At 53.2% G+C, this 17,951-nt stretch overlaps 1 protein-coding gene across 1 annotated transcript in view; it reads right to left on the reverse strand.

Moving 5' to 3' along the window:
* The window catches only part of LOC139603937 (zinc finger protein 850-like), a 136,743-nt gene that overhangs the window by 66,483 nt on the left and 52,309 nt on the right, over positions 1-17,951 (reverse strand). Inside the window, exon 3 of the mRNA XM_071454938.1 lies at positions 490-1,084. Within this exon, the coding sequence (XP_071311039.1) occupies positions 490-1,084 (595 nt within the window). The remainder of the gene's footprint in view (positions 1-489; positions 1,085-17,951) is intronic.

Here is a 17,951-nt window from a genome sequence, read left to right on the forward strand (position 1 = left end):
ACAGAAATCACTAACTCTGAAAGTTTTATTTGCTATCAAATACAACCCACACACCCAGCCCCACACAATCCCAATCCCATTGCTCCAGATTGGGATCCCACTTCTCCCAGTCCCCTTCTAACCCCATCTCACCCTGGTGGCTGTGGAATGGAGAGTTTAGCATGGGATTGAGGTTTTTTGAGGAGGGAACAAGGAATTTGAGGTAGGATTGAGCCTTTTTGGGTTAAAATTCAGTTATTTTCAGTGGAATTTGAGTGGTTTTGAGGTGACAGATTCATCCCTCTTGGCTTTTAGAGTGGAAACACATGGAGAAGAGAAAAAAATTCAGGCCAAACCAAAGGACAAGCAGGCAGGTGTGTTCCCAACATGGATCACAGGGAATGTGAGTGACCAGGGCTGTGCCCAAAGTGCCTCCTCCAGTGGGGGATGGAGCTGCAGCAGCGCACGAAGCTCTTCCCGCACTCGGGGCACTTGCAGGGCTTCCCTTACCGGTGCCTCCGTTGGTTTTGGGTCAAGTGAGAGCTGCAGGAGAAGCTCTTCCCACACTGGGGACACTCGTAGGGCCTCTCCCCAGTGTGGATGCGCCGGTGCCTGACGAGGGTGGAGTTCTGCTGGAATCCCTTCCCACAGTCGGGGCAGCGGAATGGCCTCTCCTCTGTGTGAATCCGATAGTGCCGGAGGAGATGGGAGCTGGTCTGAAACCTCTTCCTGCATTTATCACACTCGTAGGGCCTCTCCCCTGTGTGGATGCGCTGGTGCTTGATGAGGTCAGAGTTGCGCTTGAATCCCTTCCCACAGTCGGGGCATTGGAAGGGCCTCTCCTCTGTGTGACTCTGATAGTGCAGGAGAAGATCAGAGCTGGTCTGAAACCTCTTCCCACACTTGGAGCACTCATAGGGCCTCTCCCCCGTGTGGGTCCTCTGGTGCCTGATCAGGCTGGAGCTGCAGCTGAAGCTCTGTCCACACTCCCCACACTCGTAGGGCCGTTCCCCAGTGTGGGTCCTCTGGTGCCTGATCAGCTCGGAGTTCCACCTGAAGCTCTTCCCACACTCCACGCACGTGTGGGGCTTCTCCCCATCATGGAGCTGCTCATGGAGCACCAGCTCCGAGCTCTGGCTCCATCTCCGGCCGCCTTCCCGGCCCAGGCTGGCTCTTTCCCCCTCACATCCCCGCCATCTGCGTTTGCAGCCCCTCCTCGTGCGGCATCTGCGGGCCTTTTCCTCCCCGTTGGCTTCCTGCGCCGTGGAGCCGCTCAAAACGGCCTCTGCCACCAGGTTCTGCCGCGGGCATTTGTCCTCCCTGCTCTCCATGCTCAGCTCCTGCTCTGGGCGAGGAAGGACAAGGACAGCATGGGATTTGCCTCCGTGCCACAGGCAAGGGCAACGAGATCCCCCCAGGCCGTCTCTGGGGACGCACTGCCCCCTCTTGGCTCTCCCCATTTCGGGATGCCAGGGCTGTTTGGGCTCCCGGGCTCCCTTCTCCCCTCATTCTCTGCTCTGCGCTGCAGCGGCTCCAAGGAGTCCCCCCTGCCCCTCTCCAGGCTCTTGAGGCTCCCGCCAATGGCGGCGCTCCCCCCTCTCTGGCCTCCCCACTTTGGCCTCCTGGGGGACACAGGGCTCTGCTCCTCCAGGCTGCCTCTGCCGGCAGCCGCCACCGCCACCCCCCGATGTCCCCCCGAAGGGCCTTTTCCGCTCAGCCTTGGACTTCTTCATTCTCCAAACATCCCCCCAAAAACCCAACCCAGGGACCCCCCGGGATATCCGGGCCGGGCTCCCCCTCCCCGCTCACCGGAGCCATGGGGGGGGCGATGATCCCACAGGTGGGGGCTGCGAATTCAGGCAGGGATCGAGACCGCGTGGCTCCCGCAGCTCAGCCTTGATCCACCTTTGTCCCTCCTCTTCCTCTTCCTCCCGTTCCTCCTCTGTCCTATCTCCACCTCCCTCTCCTCCTCCCCCCTAACCCCGCCTCCTTCACTGCTCTTTCTCCTCCCGCTCCTCCTCTTCCATCCCCCCTCCTCCTCCTCCTCCCCTGTCTTATCCCCACCTCCATCTCCTCTTCCATCCCGCCCCTTCCATTCCTTCTCCCCCTCCTGCCCCCTAACCCCGCCTCCTCCTCCCCCTCCATCCCTGCCCTTCCCTCCCTCCTCCTCCTCCCCCAGCAGCAGCCACACCCTCGGTGCCCCGTTCCCGCAGCCCTCGCAGCCCGCGGCAGCAGCGGCCATGGAGCCGGGCCAGGTCGGCATGGGCAGCGCGGGGCTCTCGGCTGCTCCCAGCCGCTGCGGGCGGGGGGAACCCGGCCCGGGCCAAAGGAGAGGCAAACTGGGCAAACTGGGGGCACATCACAAAGCTAAGGATGCAGCAGAAAATGGAGCTGAAAGAGTTATGTTAATATTAACTCCAAACGAGGAAAAACTGGAAATTCCAAAGTTTAGGGAAGCCGAGAAAAAAGAATTAAACAAGATAGGAAATGAACAAGATAAATCAGGGAAATAGAAACTTCTACATGGAAGACAATTACTTAATAAAATGTGCTTACTAGGAAAAGATTAGAAGACGTGCATCAGAAACCCCACTGGCATACTCAAGCTTTGTGTGATCATTTTTTAAGGAATTTTGGGTGCACTGGGATTTTTGGTGTAGCAAAGCAAGTCACTGAAAGATGCTTAATTTGCCAAAGGATAAATAAAAAGGTGATGAGAAAAACAACATTAGGAGGTCATGAGTTAGCTCGTCGACCATTTCAAAATATCCAAGCATTGGATTTGTTAGGTTCTGGATTTATTTGGAAAAAAACCCATTTAATCTAGAAGAAAGAGAATATGCCATATGTTAGACAGGAGATTTTAGGAGAATAAAAATCTTTGAAGTATCAGAAACACCCGAGGAAAAAACCAAGAAAATAAAAAGGGGAAATGAAAGGGAGGGGAACAAGAGGAAAAGTCAGAAAGAGAGTGGGATCCTCTGCAGCTCTTGCCCCCTCCGTTGGCGGCCGAGGCGCCTGTCCCGGGTCCCGGCTCGCTGCCCGCCTCAGCTCCGCCTGCCCCGGTTTCCATCCCAGGTGCGGGCTCACTGCCCAGGGCAGCTCCACCTGCCCCGGCGCTGGCGGTGAATTTGTGTGCCCTGGCCCCACTGCCCGGCCCGCGGCCGCTCTGCCGGCCATGCTGGGCAAGATGGGGTTGCTCTGTCCTGCCGCGTGGGCCGAGGTCACCGCGCCGACCGCACCGAGGGCGGGTCCCAGCCATCCCATCCCCGGCTGCCCTGCCCGTGCCAGCTGCGCTGGGCAGCGCCGCTGCTGCTGCCGGGGTCTCCCACCTGCCTTTTCTCTGCCGGGAGCTGCCGGATCAGCCGCCAGAAGCCATGTGGGGGCTGCCCACGCTCCGGCTCAGCCTCCACGGGAAGATCCCCCTCTGGCGATTCCGGCAGCAGACCCTGCCCACACTCCGACCGAGCCTCGGCGGGATATCCTCCCCTGACCCCTCCTGCTCTGAGTTACGTCCCCTTGGTAACCACAGCTCCGGCTGTTCAGGGAAAATCCCTCTCTCTACAGGAAGCACCTTATCAAAACACTAGGAGCTCAGTTAAAAGGCAGCACTCTCCAAATTCTTTCTCAAAACACGGGAGAAAGGCTACAGAAGGTAAAAAAGTGAAAGAGTTAGATGAAGGGATTGCTCTATTGCCGTTAAGAGAGGTTCCCATGGCAGGGATGCGCTGCCCCGCCCCGCGGGAGCCACCGGCGCCCCTGCCGGCCGTGCCCGGAACTGCACCCAAGGGGAAAGCGCCGCGGCCGAAAGGCCGGGACCGGCTCCGGGCTCTGTTTGTTGTCACTGCCGGAGCTGTTGATACACACTACTATTATTATATTATACACACTAGGAAAGAACCGTTATTCCTAATCCCATATCTTTGCCTGAGAGCCCCTTGATTTCACTATCCTAAAAATTAAGAGGGAGGGGGTTTGCATTCTCCATTCCAAGAGAGGCTTTTTCTGCCTTCCCAAGCAGACACTGTCTTGTAAAGCAAGACAAGCACCCACAGGCACTGAGGGGGGCTGCAGGAGGGGCAGAAGAAGGCCCTGCAGCACTTGGGCACAAAGGCCCAGCAGGTGAATGCAAGAAGGGAGCAGCAAAAGGCCAAGCTGAAGGCAAAGGCCAGGGCAGAGCTCCTACAGCCCCTGAGGGATCAGCCCCAGGGCCCAAGGGGGCCCCAGCACCCAGGGCACGGCTCGGCCACAAGCACCCGGCAGAGGCATTGCCCTCCTCGGCAGGGCACAGCCCACCCAAACAGCCCCTGGCAAGGAATCAGGGCTCCGGCTGCAGGGCACAAGGACACTGCAAGCAGAGACAGCAGCACCCTCAGGACCAGCAAGTCCAGCCCGTGATGGACATGGATTGGCAGGGCTGGCACAGCTCCCATCACACCAGGGACCCTCCACACTGGAGCCCTTGAGAACATTCAGGTGGGTCTGCATTGAGAGGAGGCATTTCCTGATGGACACAGGGGCCTCTCAATCTGCTCTGAATCTTAGACCTAAAGGGGAAAATAGTAAAGGAATATTTTAATTTTTAAGGGAATGAGAGGGAAAGATGAGCAGGTATGATTTGTTCAACCACTATTAGAAGCTGTGGGGGATAGGTTTGAAATAAATGAATTTCTTTTTCTTCTTCCTGTGATTGTAATTAACTAGAAAGGAGTTTGAGAGCTGGATTTTAATACTGTAAAAAGGGATACAGAGGCCAGTTCTGTTGTACCTCTGTGTCAAAAGTCTGACAAGGCCTATGCTGAAGTGAACCCAGAAGTGTGGGCAGCCCCAGGGAAATACAGAAAATTAGATATGGAGCCTCTACAAATTAAAGCAACCAGGACAAGCACTACCCTGTTCCAAGAGAGGGAAGGAAGGGCTCACAGCCTGGTATTGAGTCCCTGTTAAAGGCAGGGCTTTTGGAGCCAAGGGTGTCTCCCTACAACACTCCTATCTTGCCAGTCAACAAACTGGATGGATGGACACAAGGAGGAAACACAGAATTTTCAAGTGTTAAAATTAAGATTAACTGAGGCGAGTGGCCTGGGCTTTCCAGACAGGGAAAAAGAATTTGAATTATAGGTGGACGTTAAACAGGGTCTTGCCAAAGGAATTCTTGTGCTAAAATGTTTAACCCAGTGGCCAGAGAGCAGCCTCATTGTCTGCAGAATTGTGCAGCCACAGCTTCCGTGGGAGCAGAGGCTGAAAACTGATGACAACAGGAGGATCTCCTAGAGTTCAAGTCTGGCATCAAGTTAAAGCTTTGACAACCAAAAGAGCCTCTCAATGGATGAGCAGGGCTCGGTGATTACAGTATGAAACTTGTTCAGTGGCACAGGAGGATTCAGAACTGAGGACAGGGCAAGGGTTTAACCCAGCCTCCTGTTTGAACAGCCTGGAGAGGGGCTGGCAAGGAACCCAGGACTGCACTCAAGGGACAGAGCTCCCGAGCCAGGCTGGGAGAGATTGATGGGACATTCCCTGGCCTGAGGGAGACAATGTGTTTGTGGATGGCTCTGCAAGGGCAGCAGAAGGGAAAAGAGCTACAAGACAGGCTGTTATTAAGGAAGGGGAATCAGACAAAGCGCAGGTCACCGCCCCATGCTCAGCCCAACCCGCGGAGCTGTGGGTGCTTGTAAGAGCCTGGCACTGAAATGCCCTGAGCAGGAAGGCTTCAAAATCTTCTGCTGACACCATGGCACCTAACAGGGGGCAAAAGCAATTCTGACTGCTTCAGCAATCACTGGATCACTTATTAACCTCTTGCTAAAACAAATAATTCAAAGATAATGGATTGTGGAAGCAATAGATTCAGATGGGGAACTCATTTTACAGGAAAGACCCTTCAGGGGGTTATGGCAGCTTTAGGAATACAATGGGACCTCCATAACCCCTGGCAAGCCCAGAGCTCGGGTTGGGTAGAAAGAATGAATGGGGAAATAAAGAAACACCTTTGGAAGCCGGAGATGGAAACCAAGATGCCATGGGTACAGCTTTTGCCATTGGCCTTGGCAAGAAAAAGAGCCAGACCCAAGGCAGATATTCAATTATCTCCCTTGGAATTCATGTCTGGAATTCCTTACCTGGGCAGTTCTCCGCCTAGTGCAGGGTGGAAATAAGGGATGTAAATGTAAGGCAGGCTGTAGCCAGGATCCTGTCTCCTGTGGAATCTCTCCCCCAGGAAGCTGGGCTGGCACAGAGCCTGCCCTGGGACTTTGCTGTTGCCAACACCCAGCCAGGCCATCGGCTCCTGCCTAAGGAGTGCAAAGCAGCACCACTGGTGGCCAAGGGGCCCACGCCAAGTGTCCCTGAGGCCAGAAACAGCCGCCAGCACAGCTGAGCACGGGGGGACCCCTCAGCCTGGCCTCAGGGGCTCTGAAGCCCCGGAGATTTGCACTTCCCGCCTGCAGCAGGACCATGGGAGCCGCCCCTGAGCCTGCCCTGAAGGCAACGCAGCAGCAGCCAGGGCTCCACAGCGGGCCAAGCCCCTGGGCCTGCCCACAGATCCTCTGCTCAAACCCTCGGGAATCCTGGCCACCCTCCCCTGGCACCTCCAGCCACTGCGGCCAAGCCTCGCTGCCGCTGCTGCAGCTCCAGCGCTGGCTGGGCCTGCACTGCCACAGCTGCTGGGGAGCACCGCGGCACAATTCCACCCTGGGGCTCACTCACACCCACACTCTGGGCTGCCTGCGACTGCACTGCTGCAAAATGTACCCATTCTGCTTCTTTTAAATCTTATTTCTCTGCTCAGAAAGGTTTCTCTACTCAAAGGTTTGCCTTTGGGAAAGAAATTTTAAAGGTTTTATTTAAGGGGTTCCCAGTCTGTTCGGATGTTAAACTCATCTCCACCACTCAATGGAGATGAGTTTAACATCCGAACAGACTGGGAATAGCCCAAAAGACACCCACAGAGATAAGGACCAGCAACAAAACATCAACGCCCCGCAGCAAACAGCAACCAACAGCTACCCCAGACACTGCCCCCGCACAGCTGGAGACACCTGGTCTGGAAAAGGCTGAGAAGGAAATCCAGGAGTGTGGGCGGAATTCACAGCAGAGGGGAAGAAATCCGAGTCTAATAGGAAACCAAACACTAAAAACTTACACGACTTGGAAGCAATGAACATTAAAGCAGTGGATTTAGATTGGTTCAGACTACGTAAAGTTTAGGAAAAATCGAGTAAAACTGACATGTCATGGAATGATTTTTTCTGCACAGCCGGGCTATGTGTGGATGAAAGTATTTCTGTTGCACATCCTGGCCAGAACCAAGTAATGCCTTGACTCTCTCACACTAAAGAGATTCTTGGAGAGTTTTTGTTTTCCCTACAGTTTCAGTGATAAGATTACAACATGAGAAACATTTTTTATAATAATCCTACTTTATATTGTCAGGTAGGTTTGGGACAGAAGGGTGAGAATCAATTTTTGGTCTGGGTTTTTCCATGTTCGCCTTTATGTTGCATTTTGCAAAATTGAAGAGCTTTAACCATGATACTTTTAACTCTTAAATAGTTAATACTTTTTTTAAAAAAGCAGATTCCGGGGGCCACATGTGACTCAGCAGATGGCAGCCCTGGAAGAGAAGCTTTGGTTCTAGTCAGCCAGGAGAGGAGCTTTAGGAATGCAAATGAACCCTGCTGGGCAAAGCCTGGCCAATGTACCTGGGTCTCTTGCCTGGGGCAGGAATTGGGCTGGTTCCCCCTGCCCCTCACCCCGAGCTCTGCCTGCTTGCACTGATGGAATTTGCACAGCTCAAGGCAGAGCCCGGGGTGAGGATATCTGACCCTGCAACAGAAACGGGTGAGGCTGCACAGGGAAACAGCAAATGGAGAATGTTGGGAAAACTTCACTATAAATAAATGGGGGGGAATCATCCCTCTGCCCACTCCAACGTGTGCTGTCACTGTCTATGTTATATAGGGTGGATTAGAGCACTGAGATGTTCTTGCTCCCACAAGTTCCGGGAAATCAGTTGGGAATCCAAGTATTTGATGATTTAATTAGAGACAAATGGTCAATTGATGCAGCCCTGGCTGGAGAGAGCGGCCAAAGATGGGGAGAAGATGAACGGCCAGCAGAACAAATCCTACAACACCATGGACCAGCCCCTGGGAACCCAAACCAATTCATATCAGGAGCCACAGAACCCATTTCTCATTTCAATGGCACCATTAGATTACAAGCTGCCCTCGGAATAACCAACTAGACAGCTCCAGCTCCTGACCTTCCTGCTGAGCAATCCACTGAAATGAGGAACACAACATTTCACCATGGGACGGGATCAGATCATCTGATAGCAGAGAAAAGAGGAGTTTGTGGAAAATCAAATGACTCAAACTGGTCTTGGCAAATAGATGACAAAGCAAAAGTGGTGAAACAGATAACAAAGGAAACAAAAAAGCAGCTCATGTACCAGTCCAAACGTGGAAAAGATGGGAATGGGACATGGTTTTGTGGTTCCCTGGCAGACCATGGGTTAAACGAATGCTGCTTCTGCTCTGATGTGCTACAGCACCTCTCACCTTTTTACCGTGCTCCACACCTTGAGAGTGCAGCTCATTCAGCAGCTGAGCGAGGGGCCAGGGACTTGTAGATAAGGAAGTAATGGGCGAAACCACCAGCTTCAATAAATGTTATTAATTAACATGGACTGCTGCTCGCAGAAAGTCCCGCTAAATTCCTGAACGTCGAGAACAAAAAAGACTTAACAGAGCCGTGAATATCGGCTGTTCTACAAAAGTGGGGGTGCACATTAACGAGGACGTGCAGTTGGCAGATCGGGAGGTCTGAACCTTCCAAGTACCTCAGCCAGTGGGCAAAGGGAGAGGGAGATGAGCCGGGAAAATGAGGATAAAAAGGAGGCTGCGAACTACAACAATGGCAGCGAGCGCACGGCAAATGCGCCACGGCCTCTCCCTCTGCTCAGCAATAAAGTCACTTGTACAGGACTCCTCTGTCTCCTCGGGGCACGGAAACCTCCGGCCACGTGAATTTCCCCGCACAGCCCCGGGCACGGGGCAGCCGCCCCTGTGCCAGCCACAGGAACCGGGCCGAGCCAGCGCTGCTCCGGCAGCGGCTCCTGCCGAGGCAGCGGCCGCAAGGAGACCGCGGGCAGCCGCTCCCGCAGCGCCCTCACGGCAGCGGCACCACGGGCCGGACACGGCACAAGGAACCCGCCTGAGCCCCCTGCCGCCCCCGAGGCCCGCAGCGAGCCCCGAGCCCCCGCACAACCCAGCGCGGCTCCCACCTGCGCTGCGGCCGCCTCCCAGCTCCGCCGCCGCCTCACCGGTGGCTCCCGGTCACTCCCAGTATGGTCCAAATCACTCCCGGTAGGATCCCAGTTGCCCCCGACACGGTCCCAGCGGCTCCCAGTCATGCCCTGTATGGTTCCTTTCACTCTCAGTCCCTCTCAGGAAGAGCCCAGTGTGGCCCCAGGCACTTCCAGGATGAGCCCGGTCACACCTTACTCGATGCCATTTGCCCCCGCTGTGGTCCCAGTTGCTGCCAGTATAAGTCCAGTCACCTCCAGTTTGATCCCAGTTACTCCCAGACACTCCCAGTACTATGCCAGTCACTCCAAGTGTCACCCCATCAGTCCCAGTATGATCCCAGTATGACCCCAGCATGGGGCAGCTGCTCCCAGTATGATCCCAGTTGCTCCCTGCATTATTCCAGTTTCTCTTCTTCACCCCTACTACAGATCTGATCACTCCCAGTATGATTCCAGTCAGTCCCAGGATGATCCAAACCATTCCCAGTCCAATCTCAATTGTCCCCTGCATGTTCCCAGTAGCCCTCAGTGTGGTCCCAGTATATCCCAGTATGATCTCTGCTGCCTCAGTTCTGCTGCCAGTGGGTTCTTTTCCCAGTCTGTCCCAGTCCATTCCAGTCTGTCCCAGTCTCTCTCCAGCAGCTGCTGCCCACCCCCCCCTCCCAACCCCATTCCCGGGCACTGGGACCCCCCCCTGCACCCCCTTATCCTGCACCAACACCCCCCTGCACCCCCTTTCCCGGGTATCCTCCTCTCCCAGCCCCTGGATCCCCCATTTCCGTGAGCCCAGGGAGCCCCGGGCCCCCATTCCCGGCCAGCCCGGGGCACCTCAGCCCCAGCCTCCCTTTGCTGGGAAACCCGGCCTGGGCACGGGGCTCTGCGGCCGCTCTGGGATTTATGATCCCCCAAAGGAAAGGGAGAGAACAGCAGAGAGAGAGAGAGCGAGAGAGAAGGAGATTGGGAATCAGGGATCGGGTCCCAGCGCCCAGCCCTGCTCCGCCGGGGGTGGGACCCGCACCCGCAGCAAAAATTGGCTCCGCTGCTCCCGCTGCTTGCCCGGCTTTGGGCCGAGCCCAGCGGGGTCCGGGCAGAGTTTGAGCGCAGGGCCGGGAGTTCAGCACAGCCCGGCCCGGGGGTCCCGCAGGGCGCGGCCCTGGAGGGTCCCAGACGGATCCCCGAGGGATCCAGAGGGGTGCCAGGAGGGGATCCAGGTGAATTCCCTGGAATTCGCCCTTTCCCCCTCCCCCCGCGCTCCCTCGGGCACTTTGGCTTTCGCGTCTCTGCAGCCGCGATCGGGGACGGCTGCGATGGCCCCAGCGCTGGGGCTGGGGGTGCTCTGGGGGCTCCTGGGGCTCCTGGGGGACCCGGGGGCCGCGACCAAAGGTGAGTGGGACCCCCCGAAACCGGGACCCCCCTGAACCGCAATTCCCGGGCACCGGGACCCCCTTGATCTTCCATTCCCGGGCAGGGGAACCCTCTAAACCTCCATTCCCGGGCAGGGGAACGCTCCTGAACCCCCATTTTGGGTCATGTCACCCCCCATCACTCCACTTCCCCAGCACCGGGACCCCCCTGTACCCCCTCATCTGGCACCGAGATCCCCTGAACCCCCATTTCTGTTCACCGGGACCCCCCTGAACCGCAATTCCTGGGCACCGGGAACTCCCTAAACCTCCATTCCCGGGTACCGGGACCCCCCTGAACCCCCATTTTCGGTCCTGTGACCCCCTCAGCACCCTTTTTCAGCACCGGGACCCCCCTGAACCCCCATTCCTGAGCACGCGGACCCCCTTGAGCGCCCATTTCTGGGCACAGGGACCCCCCTGTACCCCCTTGCCCAGCATTGGCACCGCCCTGTACCCCCTCATGTGGCCCCAGGACCCCCCTGAATCCCCATTTCTGGTCACCGACGCCCCCGGAACCGCAATTCCCGGCCACCGGGACCCCCTTGAATCCCGAATTCCTGGAAGGAAACTCCCCCCGAACCCGCATTCCCCGGCACGGGAACCCCCTGAACCCCAATTTTTGGGCACTGGGACCCCCCTGCCCCCCCCCCTAATCCGGGCCTAGGATCCCCCCGCACCCCCGTCAGTGCTCTGGGACGCCCTGCACGCCCATTCCCGGCCACCTCGTCCTTCCCAGACCCCAGACCCGCCCTTTTCCTCGGCTTTTGGACCCCCAGATCTCCCAAATTTTGGCGTCCCCCCAGTTCTTCATTGCCGGCGCTTCCTGGAAGGGGTTCCAGGGGATCCCGGAGGGTCCCCTGGGGTTCCAGGGGTGTCGTAACGGCGGGAGAGATGCGACACACCATATGCGATGAATAGCAAATCTCGAAGTTTATTGAAAGCTTACACACTTTTATATTAGTGTTAATGAAGCTTATGCATATTGCAAAATCTGAGCTCATTATTGGTTAAAGCACACTATAATCAAACACACCTACTTCTATCTCTTAACAATTATTTTGCCTCTATGTGTACATTCTTCTAATTTCTCTACCTTGGGATAACTACATTTTCTGGCAAGCAATTTTCTCCCCCGTCTTCCCGTTTTAGAGAAGGTCACTGTGACCTTCATCAGTAATTGGGCATCGGTTGCTCAGTTCCCAGCTTGTTTCTCTTACCCTTATCCATCGGTATCACATCGGAATGTCCTTTCTCAGCTAACCAATTCTCCAAAAAGCTCTCTACATCTCCCCTGTTTTTCTGTTGAACAAGCATAGTTTGATTAAATGCAGTAGTTATCATCTTTCTCACCATATTCTGCAAGCATATACAAAAACAAGGCAAAACTAATACTAACAGCAAAACTACAATAGCTACTACAATGCTAACCTTAATAAGTGAACGTAACCATGATCCTAAGTTTAAAGATTTGAGCCATCCATCAATACCAAGGCCTGATCTGTGTGAAGCCTTTGTTTCAGTGAAGTCTGACGTATCAACAAAGTCTTTCAGCATCTTGGTTAAACACAGGAAACAGAGAAAAATAACTCAGAACTAACTCACTTATAAAATATTAAGAAATACAAATCAGATGATGTGTTTTAGATTGGATATTTGAGACAAATAAGCAGTGTAGAATAACTCATGTGCTCGTGAATCTCCTTATGCAAAGCCAGTGAAGAACTTAACACGTGTGAGACAAGCTACAGCTCACACTGGTTATTTTCAGAGGGAAAAAAAATATATAAAAAGTGATGGAGAAGTTACAAGTTGAGTCAGGTGCTTAGAGTATTACAGGTTTGCTTTAAATTGAACAGGTACAAGAAATATGTTTCTAAGTACAAAGGGACGTTAATGCTGTGGTATGATTTTTTTAAACTCATATTCTCTTTCAGATTAAAATGTAAATTAAATGAGAGAATATTTTAAATGACATATTGTGTTCTCACTTGGACAAAGAAAAAGGATAACAACTAAGTACAAAATACTCTTTGTTCGATGTTACAGGAAGAGCTAAGCAACAGTTTTCCTGTAGACTAAAATCATTATTCAAACAATAGAATGAATGTTTTCTAGGCCTCAAACATCAGTGTTTATGCTTTATGTTTTAAAAGTCAATTGATGCTTAAACAGTAGGGATGAATATATTCTTTTTGGTAATTATTTATCAAAATTGTCCCCAATAATAATAATAATAATAATAATAGTATTAATATTATGGTTGGAAGTCTATTATATATTTTAGTATCTGTTTTGAGTGGAAGTTTTGTTGTTTTTTTTGTGCAAACTAACATTCAGGCTAAATTATAATTCTAAATGTTACATGACATCCAGTCCAGTTTTCTAAACATATAATGAGTAACAGTTGTTTGGATTTTCTTTTTGCATCTGTGTAAGCAGTTATAGCATCTGATAAGGACTTTAGTGATCTTTTTGGGCATTAAATCTAACTCCACTGTCCTATCACGACCTTTTTTGAGCAAATCAGTTAAAATGTCAATTTTCTGAAAAAGAGTTTTATGTTGTTGAAGTGGAGGAGATATCCATTCCAAAGCCCATATCTCCCCCGTTTTTCTGTTATGCTAAGTAAGTGCACCCAGTAAAAATTTTTGTCTACACCAAACTGTCAGCTGTACAGGGAGATCAAAATCACGTCTCTGAACACTGCCTTGTGTAACACGGTCTAATATCTGCTGTAGTGTTTCAGCCCGTTCAGGGGTTATACGAACAGGCTGTGCTGGATCAGTTCCCTTTAACAAAGGTCAAAGTGCATCTAACAGTTCATTGTTCGATTCGCATAGGTGGAAAAAGAATATACAGCATAATAGAACTCTCTCTTACATAACCAGCGTCCATCATTCTAGATAAAACAAACAATCCCAACACTGTAGCTGAGAAATGTCCTAAAAGCAAAACTCTCACAGATAATTCATCAATAATGAGTGGTCTGTTTAGTCCCGTTGGAACTTTTCCTGGGTGAACAGTCACCAAAATCACTGTCTGCTGCTGTTGCTAGGTCTACCCCGAGGCTCCCGGCGGTTGCGGGCTGAAGGCAGGTTTAGCCGAAGTGGTGATAGCTGCGGGCAGCCGCGGGGCGGGCGGACTCACCGGAGCCCGCTGCTCCACGGGGGGTGGAAGGCCCGTCCTGCCGCCCCCCCTTCGGCTCGGGGACGGGGCGGCTGCGGAGCGGTGCTGGCGGCTGCGCTGCAGCTGCTGAGTCGGCCGGGGCCGGCACGAGCCTCTCCGGCGGGGCGGCTGCGGGCTGCGCGCTGCGGCAGGGCTGCTGAGGGTGCGGGTCCGGAGCGGGAGGAGGCGGAGGCGGTGTAGGGTTTAACACCGGGGCAGGCGGCGCGGACGGCACGGCTGGAATACGCGCGGGGGGGCTACTGCCCGCGGCAGAAGCCGATAGCTGCAGGGAGCTGCTTTTTAGAGCAGGAGCTTGTATCGGCGGGGACCCAAACCAGTCTCTGCAACGCCTGTTGCTTTCACGGGCTGCACTAGTCTGCTGGGCAGCTCTTTCCCCTGCCTGGTATTCCAAGAATTCAGCATGCACGACTCGCCATAAATTTCCCAACTCTTTCGCGGTCTTATCCTCATCTATGAGTGCACGCCACAGCTTATTCCCGAATACACACCATTCCGACAACTCATGCACTGTATGCGGATTACGAAAAAACTCCTGTGCACACCCATAAGCTAACAACCCAGGAAGTTCTTTCTGTAAATCTATCCCTCTAATCTGACGCCCTCGTAAAAAGTCAGTAAATAAATCATATGCTGCTTGCCTGTCTTTATCCATTTCAACGAAGATTGCGCGCTTCTTGCGGCTCTATTCAGGTCCGGCAGCACGTAGCAGCCGGGCTCTCCTCTGAGGTCACCCGGGGCCTGAACACCTTCCTTTTTCAGCGGTGTTTTTTGCCGTCCCCAGCCGCGAAAGGACCTGCACTTGACTTTTACGCCTCCGACCGTGGCTAGTCCCGAAGGTACACGTCCGGGGTCACCATTTGTCGTAACGGCGGGAGAGATGCGACACACCATATGCGATGAATAGCAAATCTCGAAGTTTATTGAAAGCTTACACACTTTTATATTAGTGTTAATGAAGCTTATGCATATTGCAAAATCTGAGCTCATTATTGGTTAAAGCACACTATAATCAAACACACCTACTTCTATCTCTTAACAATTATTTTGCCTCTATGTGTACATTCTTCTAATTTCTCTACCTTGGGATAACTACATTTTCTGGCAAGCAATTTTCTCCCCCGTCTTCCCGTTTTAGAGAAGGTCACTGTGACCTTCATCAGTAATTGGGCATCGGTTGCTCAGTTCCCAGCTTGTTTCTCTTACCCTTATCCATCGGTATCACATCGGAATGTCCTTTCTCAGCTAACCAATTCTCCAAAAAGCTCTCTACACAGGGGGTCAAGAGACCCCCCTTGAACGTTCATTTCGGGGCACTGGGACCCCCCCTGTACCCCCTTCCTCAGCCCCGATAACCCCTGCACCCCCTTATCTGCAGCCTGGAACCCCCTGAGCCCCCATTCCCGGGCAGGGAAACCGCCCTGAACCCCAATTTCTGGGCACCGGGATCCACTACATCCCCTTACCCGGCACCGGGACCCCCTGAACCTCAATTTTCAGGCACCAGGACCCCTTGAACCCCGGAACTCGGGAATGGAACCCCCCAGAACCCCATTCCTGGGCACCAGGACCCCAGTGCATCCCGTTATCTGGCCCTGGGACCCCCTGCACCCCATTTCCCAGCACCAGATCCCAGCCAGGCCATTATCTGGCACCGGCACCCCTGAACCCCCATTCCTGGGCACCGGGACCCCACTGCATCCCCTTATACAGCACCAGGACCCCCTGAACTCCCATTCCACTGCACCAGGACCGCCGTGCACCCCCATATCTGAGACTGGAACCCTCCCAAACCCTCCGTTCTCAGGCACAGGGACCCCCCCTGCACCCCCTTATCCAGCACGGGGACCCTCCTGCACCCCCTCATGCAGCACCAATGCCCCCCCGCACCCCCTTTCCCGGCCCTCCCCCTCTCAGACACCCCAGCCCCCGCTTTTCCTTGACCCCAGCACCCCCTGGACCCCCACTCCTGCCTTCCACAGCCCCCACCCACCACCTTCCTCAACACCGGGGCCCGTGCACCCCCTTTCCTGGGCACAGGGACCCCCTGGACACCCCATTGTTATAAAATTGACTCAAAACGAGTAATTTCCAATCAAAGAATTTATTAATTATTGAAGCAGTTATACTACGTAAGCAAAGGCTCAGCGCTGGGCGACAGGGGAGTCTCCGCTCCACCTACTGCCGCCCCAACTAGTTTCTGATTCAGTCCTTTTATCCTCTCCATCCTTCAGGAGTCCATGTTATCTCGGAGTTCTCTGCACCTGCGCTGGTTGTTGCTAGGGGGTCATCCTTCTGTCTCCTGGTGGTCGGTGATAAAGGCTGCGGAGTCTTCCTCAGCCGCGTCTTCTTCACCCTATGTCCTTATTTGGTGACTTCTCTGTGGAAAATTACCAAAATCTTATGATTAACGCAATATGTGCCCTATCAAGCTTAAGCAAGCAAATGTCCTGCCTTGCAAACTGTGCCCTATCAAGCTTAAGCAAGCAAATATCCTGCCTTGCAGACTGTTTATCTGCCCCTGCCCCTTCCCCAGCTTTTCCCTGGTCGTTATCTCTGTGAGTTATCTGCTTGTACCATTTGTCAGCGGGAAAGGTTTCCCTGCTGGGTGTTAATCTGCCCCTGCCCTTTCCCCAGCCTTTCCCTGGTCGTTATTTCTGTGAGTTATCTGTTTGTACCATTTGCTGCGTGGGACTATGTGTGGGCTCCTGCAACCCCTTCCCTGGTATCCTTGTAGCTCATATCTCATGAAGTAGTACAGAAATAGTCAGCAGACAACTCTTGTAACACACTGGTCTCTTTTTCATGACGAACAAAATGTAGTCCCTCATCTCAATTCCCCCCCATTTATTTATAGTAAAGTTTTCCCAACATTCTCCATTTGCTGTTTCCCTTTGCAGCTTCACCCTGCTTTTTTTAAAAAAAGTATTAACTATTTAAGAGTTAAAAGTATCACGGTTAAAGCTCTTCAATTTTGCAAAATACAACATAAAGGCGAACATGGAAAAACCCAGACCAAAAATTGATTCTCACCCTTCTGTCCCAAACCTACCTGACAATATAAAGTAGGATTATTATAAAAAATGTTTCTCATGTTGTAATCTTATCACTGAAACTGTAGGGAAAACAAAAACTCTCCAAGAATCTCTTTAGTGTGAGAGAGTCAAGGCATTGCTTGGTTCTGGCCAGGATGGGCAACAGAAATACTTTCATCCACAAATAGCCTGGCTGAGCAGAAAACATCATTCCATGACATGTCAGTTTTACTCGATTTTTCCTAAACTTTACCTAGTCTGAACCAATCTAAATCCACTGCTTTAATGTTCATTGCTTCCAAGTCGTGTAAGTTTTTAATGTTTGGTTTCCTTTTAGACTCGGATTTCTTCCCCTCTGCTGTGAATTCTGCCCACACTCCTGGATTTCCTTCTCAGCCTTTTCCAGACCAGGTGTCTCCAGCTGTGCGGGGGCAGTGTCTGGGGTAGCTGTTGGTTGCTGTTTGCTGCGGGGCGTTGATGTTTTGTTGCTGGTCCTTATCTCTGTGGGTGTCTTTTGGGCTATTCCCAGTCTGTTCGGATGTTAAACTCATCTCCATTGAGTGGTGGAGATGAGTTTAACATCCGAACAGACTGGGAACCCCTTAAATAAAACCTTTAAAATTTCTTTCCCAAAGGCAAACCTTTGAGTAGAGAAACCTTTCTGAGCAGAGAAATAAGATTTAAAAGAAGCAGGATGGGTACATTTTGCAGCAGTGCAGTCGCAGGCAGCCCAGAGTGTGGGTGTGAGTGAGCCCCAGGGTGGAATTGTGCCGCGGTGCTCCCCAGCAGCTGTGGCAGTGCAGGCCCAGCCAGCGCTGGAGCTGCAGCAGCGGCAGCGAGGCTTGGCCGCAGTGGCTGGAGGTGCCAGGGGAGGGTGGCCAGGATTCCCGAGGGTTTGAGCAGAGGATCTGTGGGCAGGCCCAGGGGCTTGGCCCGCTGTGGAGCCCTGGCTGCTGCTGCGTTGCCTTCAGGGCAGGCTCAGGGGCGGCTCCCATGGTCCTGCTGCAGGCGGGAAGTGCAAATCTCCGGGGCTTC

The sequence above is a fragment of the Agelaius tricolor genome, unplaced genomic scaffold (assembly GCF_023055355.1).
Source record: "Agelaius tricolor isolate 1412-34295 unplaced genomic scaffold, bAgeTri1.0.p SCAF_42, whole genome shotgun sequence".
In the NCBI taxonomy this organism is placed as follows: Eukaryota; Metazoa; Chordata; class Aves; order Passeriformes; family Icteridae; genus Agelaius; species Agelaius tricolor.